This window comes from Drosophila persimilis, unplaced genomic scaffold (genome assembly GCF_003286085.1).
Source record: "Drosophila persimilis strain 14011-0111.01,24,50 unplaced genomic scaffold, DperRS2 tig00000520-arrow-pilon, whole genome shotgun sequence".
Classification (NCBI taxonomy): Eukaryota; Metazoa; Arthropoda; class Insecta; order Diptera; family Drosophilidae; genus Drosophila; species Drosophila persimilis.
The window spans coordinates 1,744,020-1,753,937 of NW_020825317.1; the positions used below are offsets into that span (position 1 = coordinate 1,744,020).

The following is a 9,918-nucleotide window of genomic DNA, read 5'->3' on the forward strand; positions in this document are numbered from 1 at the left end:
TAAAGGAGTTCCCGAAACAATTAAAAATGAAAATCATGAGCCTATTCTTTTAATACTAGATGACTTAATGATGGGTGCATTTAATAAAAATGTCTGTGAGCTATTTACAAAAGGATCACCCCACAGGAATTTATCCGTAATAGTAGTCACACAAAATATATTTCATAAATCATCACGTACTCGAGATATTTCACTAAACAAAAAATAGATCGTTGCGTTCAAAAATCTTAGAGATAAGCTTCAATTTCAATGCTTAGCAAGACAAATTTATCCTGAAAATTCTCAGGAGCTCTTCAGAATATATAAGGAGGTGACAGATAAACCACATGGTTATTTACTTATTGATCTTACTCAGGGAATAAATGATCTCCTTAGATTTCGTACACATATTTTTAATTCTGAGTATACAGTTTGCTTTTCAGATGAAAATGGTTTACAAAAAGAATCTAAATCGACTGAAAAGGGCAAATAATAAGCTTCGAAATGCAATTATAAGTAATTGTGACATTGAGTTAGTAAAAGCATTAGTGGAGATAGTGTTGAATACTCTACGAGGAAATCATAAGATATCAAAAAAGCAACTATATGTTGTTGCGGACTGATGAAAACCTCTAAACATCCTCATTTGTTTAATGGATACATAAAAAAAGAAGGGCGCCGCGTATTTAGTTGCGCGAGCCACGACCGAATCCGCCACGGAACTCAACCTCTCCAGCGCCGGGTCCAACGTCTCCCTTCTTGTCCACACCGCTGCCGCCGGGGGCGCGTCTGTAAGCCGAGCGATCCTCGCCAGTCTTGGAGGCATCACCAGTACCGCGTGGGCCGCCAGCAGCTGGGCGTGGGCGCACAGTTTCAGAGCGAGCAGGGCGCTTCAGGGTCGAGGGCACGATCTCTGGGGGCAAGTGCAGGTAGCTGCGGAGCTCCTCAATGCCCTCGTTGGTCAAATACCAGTAGTAGTGTCTCCAAGCAAACTGCTCCTTGACAAGGCCGCGAGAATGCAGCGACTGCAGTGCCTTAATGACATGAAGGTTGGGAATTGACTCAAACTCGGGGTGCTTCTGTGCATGGAAATCCTTTTTCGCCACAATGACGCGACACGATGGGCCTTTGGCATGAACATGTTTGCGTCTTCTTTGTAGCGGAGACCGGAAAGAAAGGAGAAAGGATATGTTGTCTACGTCTTATTTCATGTCCAAAACGGTCAATAAATTCTAAGAGAAAAGTTCTCATCCAAAAAGGAGGATTTTTACCTGTTTAAATAAGTTCATTGCTTTCGGGGATTTTTTGAAAAATATTGAACAATGCTTAAAAATAAGCATCAATTAAACAAAGTTATTTTAATGCATACAAATGCATATCAAAAATTGGTAAATAATGCCCAGAAAAACGATTTAATAAATATAACGTTTTTTTCTATTTTAAATGATAAAAAAAACTAGTGACTTTAATAAATGGATTAAAATACGTCAAGATTTGTGTTACTATCAAAATAAAAAAAGAAATAAGACAATGGATATACGAACTACGCAGAACAAACCACTTTCACCACCTCAAAGCATTGGAATACAAACACAAAACGAGTCAGTTTGGGTCCTCAAAAAAGGAACTTTCTATCAAAAATGAGTTCTCTGATTTACCTAACGACATCGATGATGAAGCTTTTCTGACCGAAAAATCTTTCAACTCAAAACCTAATAAGCGTAATTTCGGCGGAATACATTTCGCTGCCGTTGCAAGGGAAGTTCTTGTACCGAAAAGTAACGAGGGGGAACGTTGTGAGTTGCTGCGGACACCGCAACTCTACAGTTATACCCGATACTAAATCAGTATGGCTCTCCTCCGGCAGACGCCGCTAATATTAAACGACACGACAAAGAATGCGTGCGAGAGAGACAGAAGATCAGTCTGAGCGTGACGTCGGGCGCTGCGTAGCCAATGCAAATTGATTTGTTCCTTTTGGCTACAAAAATTATCTGATTATCTATCCGGATAGATATAGTCATTCTCTATGATTCTGCGTTTTTAGTTTTCTCGAATCTGCAATATTGTGGATGCAACAGATTCTCGTCCTTTGTGGGGGCGGAAGGGGGTGGGGCGAAATTCTGAGATATACGTTTTATAGTGAGATCTAACAGAAGTGCGGACACCAAATTTGGTTACTCTAGCCTTAATAGTCTCTGAGATTTATGAATATCCCCAGATCTGCATCCTTTGCGGGGGCGGAAGGGGGTGTGGCGAAATTTTGAAACAAACTCGTCTCGGTCCGATATATTAGGAGTGTGGATACCAAATTTGCTTTCTCTAGCTTTTATAGTCTCTGAGATCTAGGCGCTAATGTTTTACTCTAAGCAAAGCCGCCTATGCTACGTGTGTGTTAGAGAGAGACAGGGCGAGAAAAAATGAAATTGTTTTTTTCACCCTTTGTGGGGGCGGAAGTGGCCGGGGCAAAGTTTTGAAATATTTTTGTAGCAGTGATATGTCTATCACAGAAGTCTGGATCCAAAACTTCGTTGCTCTACAAATCAATTTGCAGGGGCTACGCAGCGCCCGACGTCACGCTCAGACTGATTTTTTGTCTCTCTCGCACGCACTCTTTGTCGTGTCGTTCAATATAAGCGGCGTCTGCCGGAAAAGAGCCATACTGACTAAGTATCGGGTATAAATGTAGAGTTGCAGTCTCCGCAGCAACTCACAACGTTCCCCCTCGTTTTTTTTAAACACGTGTATAACCTTTTCTTTTCTTTTATCTTGCCGTTCCACCAAACTTCCCTTTCACAATTCAGTTCTATGGATCGAATGATCCAACGCTTGAGCTTTGATTTTGTCTCTTGATCCCATTCTAACCGCACGCTCTAAAGCACAAGGCCTAGATAACCCACCACGATAACTCAAAGCTCGCTCTCCCGTCAAAAGCTTTCTCTTTATTCCCATTTATTCCAATGCTTGCAGATAAGCTACAGCAATGTGCACAAAAATAAGTCAATCCAAATATTTGCCATCACATCACAGGTTATTTTTAAGCTGTTCTACTTGCTCAAAATAAGCTGAAAAACGTTCATCCTTTAAGTTACGCATTTCTGTAGGTCTTTGGCATGGAACTTTCCTATCAGTTTACCATCTTCTTCTAATTCATAACAGTGGTTACCAAACTTTCGAACTACAGTTGCCTTCAAGAATTTAGGAGCTAGTTTTGCATTAAATACATTGATCTTATTACTTTGGGCAAAGATTCGCCTAAAGACGTTTTCGAACGTAACATACATTGTGCGCAAATCATTGTAAGAGACTATACTATTGGTGTGATATGCCTTACTGACGTTTTCCATGATTTTGTTCCTAACAATTTGCAATTTTTCTATAGTCAAAATATTCTCGCCCTCTTTAAGCATTTCTATTCTCCTCAGCAATTCATAGTTGTCTGTGTGCGTTATCATATTGTAACGGTTGCGGCTGGACAGTACAGATCCAGGTTAGGTTATTGCTATGGTGCTCGGGCATATCGCATGCAATAACCTTGTGCCAATTATCGATGCATGTCATAGCATAGCATGTACATAAATATTAAAGATTATTACATTCGTATATTGCATGAGGGTAAAATTACTGTTGTCTTAATGTTGTCTTTATAATTGAATTAGAAAATGTATGGGTATTGTCCATGAGAGTATTCAAGGTGCGACCGGCATCTAAATTTTTGCTTTGCAGATTCCTGTCGGAAAGCGCGCAATTGACAATTGATTTGAAATATATGTAAAACCAATTCCATTTATATTTATGCATATTTATTTAAGTATATATCTATATTTTCTTATATTGTATATTTAGATACATCATTGTTTTAGTTATAATAAACAAAAAAGTCGAGAACCGACTGCGTTTTCATAATTTTTATAATTTATAATAAACCTGCTTAAGATAAGGAAATAAATGTGCAATTATATTTTGCATAATTTGCATAATTGCATAATTGCATAATTTTTATAATTTATAATAATCCTGTTTGAAATAAGGAAATAAATGTGTAATTATATTATTATAATACTGTTGTGGTATAAATCAAACAAATAACAGCTTTTATTTTATTTCCCGCGCCCTAGTGTACCATACCCCAACCCCCTGCCCATTCTTCATTTATTTTGTGGCGGTAGGTCAGACCATCAAAAGACCCAAAACAAGAATCAAACTCAAATTTCAGTTCTAGCGGCCAGCAATAGTAAACACACACACGCAAAGTACGTGAGAATGCATGTGCACCCATACACTAAAACATGCTGGTGGCAAAACAGAACCAGACCTGAGAGAGTTCAAGTACTGAAAAATCTGAAAAAGCATACAATCACATATTTTTGTCGAAACATATTGCGTGTGTACTAACACATGCAAAGATGTTCTCTCTGCGCTCTCTCTCTCTCATGATGACGTCACTCTGGGGTACTGAACGCGCTAGCCAGTGTGTGACGCTTTCGTTGTATGAACTGGCACATCTATGCATATTCTGTATGGTTATTGGCCATACATAACCTACGCGCAGGCCCCATGCGCCTTGTAGTGTGATGCATAGAGGGCATAGAGATCACCCCCCCTCCCCTCGTGCTCCGCTAACTAACTAGAAGAAGCCGTTACGGATCCGGTCCAATATTTTGTAGCATAGTGTAGCTTCCATTTTCCTTCTTTTTTGGTTCCTTCTGAGCCCTGCTATTCCTATGTTACTTTCATTAACTCCGAGGCAGTGCTGCATCGATAGCCGTGAGCGCGAAAGTTCCTAAAACTTAATTTATTTTGATGGTTGAAAATAAAAAAATTAGAAAAAAAAATACCCCAAACCTTTCAAATATCCCCCCCTTTTTTAGCTGTTTCCACAGCTTCACAACGAAAGGCGCCTTTCAGCGAGGGACCACTGTACTGAAGCTGTAAGTGACCCAATTTCCCTTTTCTGCTTTGCGTCGGCATTCGTAAAATTCTAAAAGGCATGCGCAGCGGCCAACCGCTGCTGATAAGAGAGAGCAACGATTGCGATAAAAACACACTCGAAGCTTTTCGTTCTCGTAGTTGCCAATTATGCTTTAAGCTTGCATTGCTCGCATTCCATGAATTTCTCTAATGCATTGAAACCTTACCGAAAAATACACTAAGCAACACGAAAAAAAAACAAAACCAGTTAAAAAGTTTTAATTTAATTTCGTTTTAGATTTTCATTGCGGATCGCTGGTCTGACGTACGCTGCTTCGATCATTTTGTCGGATTTTGATTTTTCTATGTATTAATATTAATTTCCTTATATCTTTATTATATTCATATATTCATATAATTCCATTAATTTTTCTGCTCTCCTTGATTTGCCTAATGGTCGCAATTAAATACTTGTGTTTGCTGGTTTTCTAAAAATGTGGCAAAATGTCTAATTTAAATACCGAGAAATATACGGCAAGACATAATTTATTATGAAGGAGTAAGATTAAATTTTTCCGGAATCAAGCGATTCGAATCAGCAAATGAGGATTTTAGCATCAATGTTTATGAAGTCGATGAGAATGGAAAAAACGTTGTGGGACCCACAGTGAGGACTAAGCAAATTCGGACTCACCACATAAACTTGCTTGGAATTAATAGTTATAATATGCAAATGATTCATTATGCATACATATATAACGTGCATGAGAAAATTATGTTATTCATCAATATAAAATTAGATATATAGATTCAAATAGATTTTTAAATTCAAGCTTAGAAAAACTCGCTAGTTATATGAACATAGCGAATTTTAAAATTTTGAAAACTAAATATCAAGGTGAAAAATTGTACATGATACGACGAAAGGGAAGATTATTTGGATAGTTTTGAAAAATTTGATGAATCCCTGCTTCCTTCGCGAGATAATTTTTATAATTCACTAAATGATGAGGAATGTAGTGTTGAAGACTACAACTTTGCTCAGAAGGTTTGGAGCGCATTTAATTGCAAATCTATTAGAGATTATTTAAAATTATATTTGGAAGGCGATGTTTTAATTCTTGCTGATGTATTTGAGAATTTTAGGAGCCTTTGTTCCCGAGAGTACAGGTTAGACTCCATTAATTATGTTACTGCTCCTTCAGTTTCATGGGATGCAATGTTTAAAGACACAAGGGTAGAATTAGAACTTGGAAATGATCCTGACATTTATAATTTTTTTAAAACTGCTGTTCGTGGAGGGTTGACCCAATGTACTCAACGGATTGCAACAGCAAATAACAAATATTTAAATAATAAATTTAAGCGTACCGAACCCATAAATTTCCTTTCATATATTGACGCCAACAATTTATGTATATGGATGGGCTATGAGTCAACCCCTTCCATTTTCTAATTTTAAATTTCTAAGTAACGATGAAATTTCATCTTTCAACGTTCTGCATCTAGTGATGTTGGATATATTTTAGAAGTAGATATGCGATATCCTGATGATATTCATAATATCATAATATGCCGTTTACGGCAAAACAATGGAGAATGTAGAAAAACATCTTGAGGTTAAACATTATGATTCAAGACAAAACTCAGCAGGGTTTAGACAACGCATAGCAAGACATAATTTCCACAGTGTTGAAATCTTTGGAGATAATTTGGCTGCCATTGCCATTTGTCCAGTCCATTTTTCAAAATGGTTAATGTAATTATACCCGATACTCAAAATGAGTATTGGGGTATATTAGGTTTGTGGTAAAAGTGGATGTGTGTAACGTTCAGAAGGAATCGTTTCCGACCCCATAAAGTATATATATTCTTGATCAGCATCAATAGCCGAGTCGATTGAGCCATGTCCGTCTGTCCGTCTGTCCGTCCGTCCGTCTGTCCGTCCGTCCGTCTGTCCGTCTGTTCGTCCCCTTCAGCGCCTAATGCTCAAAGACTATAAGAGCTAGAGCAACGATGTTTTGGATCCAGGCTTCTGTGATATGTCACTGCTACAAAAATATTTCAAAACTTTGCCCCGCCCACTTCCGCCCCCACAAAGGGCGAAAATCTGTGGCATCCACAATATTGCAGATTTGAGAAAACTAAAAACGCAGAATCATAGATAATGACCATATCTATCAGATTGCTGAATCTGGATCAGATCAGATCATTTTTATAGCCAAAGGAAACAAATCAATTTGCAGTGGCTACGCAGCGCCCGACGTCACGCTCAGACTGATTTTCTGTCTCTCTCGCACGCACTCTTTGTCGTGTCGTTTAATATTAGCGGCGTCTGCCGGAGGAGAGCCATACTGACTTAGTATCGGGTATAACTGTGGAGTTGCGGTGTCCGCAGCAACTCACAACGTTCCCCGTTTGTTTTGAAACAAACTCGTCTCGGTCCGATATATTAGGAGTGTGGATACCAAATTTGGTTGCTCTAGCTTTTATAGTCTCTGAGATCTAGGCGCTAATGATTTACTCTAAGCAAAGCCGCCTATGCTACGTGTGTGTTAGAGAGAAAAAATGAAATTGTTTTCTTGATGCTGGCTATAATAATAATACGATCCAGTTCAGATTCTGCAGTCTAAAAGATATGGCCATTCTCTACGATTCTGCGTTTTTGTCGTAGAGAATGACCATATGCAAATCTGGGGATATTCACAAATCTCAGGGACTATTAAGGCTAGAGTAACCAAATTTAGTATCCGCACTCCTGTTAGACCTCACTATAAAACGTATATCTCAGAATTTCGCCCCACCCCCTTCCGCCCCCACAAAGGACGAGAATCTGTTGCATCCACAATATTGCAGATTCGAGAAAACTAAAAACGCAGAATCATAGAGATTGACAATATCTATCAGATTGCTGAGTCTGGATCAGATCAGATAATTTTTGTAGCCAAAAGGAACAAATCAATTTGCATTGGCTACGCAGCGCCCGACGTCACGCTCAGACTGATCTTCTGTCTCTCTCGCACGCATTCTTTGTCGTGTCGTTTAATATTAGCGGCGTCTGCCGGAGGAGAGCCATACTGACTTATTATCGGGTATAACTGTAGAGTTGCGGTGTCCGCAGCAACTCACAACGTTCCCCTTCGTTTTAATTTGTGTATAATTAAAACTATATTTCAATGTAAATAATACACAAAAATAAATTAAATCTGATAAATAATATACTGTTTTTATCTATCCATGAATTGTGTGTTTCATCGAAACCTAACCATTTAACAAAAACTTGTTATTTTTTCCTTCTGAGTATTTTTTCCACTAAGAAAGCATTTTCATCTTTAACTTTTTGGAGTTCTTGATCATAAAATGAGCCTTTGATCATTTCCCCCTTATTGTCCTCCAGTTCATATGCTACAGGATTAGTAGACTTTACTTTTAAACTTTTAAAAACTTCGGTTGTCCAGTTTGGATCATAGCCCTTTGTAAAAATACCTTTATATTTACTTATTCTAACAGGATCACCAATGGAAAACTTGTGTTTAGGAAATACCTTACAAATATTATAAGCTGTTTTCAAAATAAACTCTTCATTTTTATAGTACGGTGATATGAATTATTATAATCTTTTAGTAAGTCATGCAAGGTATAAATCCACGTATGATTACCCTGCATACTAAAGATTTTCCACATACGATTTTTTAATGTTCTATTAAAACGTTCACAAATAGATACCTTAAGGTGTATATATGTATGGTAATGGTTAATGTTATTCTTTTTCATTAACTCTCCGAAGGCTACATTAAAAAACTCCTTTCCTTGATCAGATTGAATATTTTTAGGTATATGTTTAGATATTTTTAATATTTTCTTCAATGCTTATAAAATATCTATAGCTGTTGTAGACTTAACGGGAACTGCATATGCATACTTCGAGAACGTGTCAATTACTGTCAGCAAGTGCCTTTTTTCTTTTTTTTTCCTTATAAAAGGGTATCATTTCAACTAAATCGATTTGCCACGTGTCATTAATTCCCTTTTGTACGAATTTACGACGAATAAAATTTCTTCTAGCAGGCTTATGTATTTCATTAACAACTTGTTGCTTACTCATTTTTAATATAATTTTAATTTTCTATTGTTATGTTGGGATGATTGCTTATTTGATTACACATTTTTTTTTGGAAATTTCAAAGCATAAACGGGTTAAATCTATTTGCACATTTCTATCATAAGTACCGTCTAAATCAGCTAGTTGAACATCAAATTATTGTAAGGCTGCACACTTAGGAATAATATTATTATAGTAGAGGTATATAATTTGTTGCTAATGTATCGTATTCCAACATAAAAATGTGGTAAAAAAAATCTTAAAAACGATCTTCAGGACTCACTATCAAATTTAATTTTATTTCTAAACTGCTTTATTATAAACACATACTGCTTATCTGATTTTCGAAATCTAAAATTACACTTAATTGTGGGCAATAATGGATGGTCTATAATTGTATCAGGCATCAAAAAATCATACTGATCAAGTTTCAATTGGATATACTCCTTGTATGTAACCAATTGCATCCATTCATCTTTATCTAAACCGATGAAATTGTTTTTGCTTTGCTGCATCCATATCGTTGGAGTGAATTTTCTTGTAGTTGAAAAACCGCATTTAAGTTTTAAATTATGTACTACATAATATTCGAGACCGAAAATGACTTCGTGATCCTGCTTCTTTCTAGTGGACCTAATTCTTTTTGATTGAAGCGTGTCCATTTGGGTTGAATGCTTTTGTTAAACTAAGAACTCTTACTGAATTGGGCTGTATATAAAGGAGATAGGCATGAAATACTTTCACCACTAAATAGATTTAGCACCGTTATTTGTAAGTGGTGAAATTAAAAAAAAGTTGTTATCTAAGTATTTAACAAATAATATGATTGATATCGATATAGGAAAAAGTCTCACATTTTATCCAAATTTGTTTACAAACTGTAGAATCCACAAAAAAATTCCTCTCAGATGTGCTCTAAATAATTT

At 36.9% G+C, this 9,918-nt stretch overlaps 1 protein-coding gene across 1 annotated transcript; it reads right to left on the reverse strand.

Annotated features, from left to right (window-relative positions):
- Nucleotides 1-646: 646 nt before the first annotated feature.
- Nucleotides 647-4,568, reverse strand: LOC113566096 (40S ribosomal protein S10b-like). The gene is made up of 2 exons (XM_026990137.1): nucleotides 4,526-4,568; nucleotides 647-1,174 (listed from the first exon to the last, which is right to left on the reverse strand). The coding sequence occupies exons 1-2, from the start codon at nucleotides 4,566-4,568 to the stop codon at nucleotides 666-668; spliced, it is 552 nt and encodes a 183-aa protein (XP_026845938.1). The 3' UTR covers nucleotides 647-665.
- Between the last annotated feature and the right edge of the window lie 5,350 nt (nucleotides 4,569-9,918).

Coding starts and splice junctions, on each gene's coding strand:
- LOC113566096 (XM_026990137.1), bottom strand. CDS start 4,568: ATGCCCTCTATGCATCACACTACAAGGCGCATGGGGCCTGCGC. Junction 1,175..4,525: donor AAGGCGCATGGGGCCTGCGC/GTAGGTTATGTA, acceptor AATAAGACGTAG/ACAACATATCCTTTCTCCTT.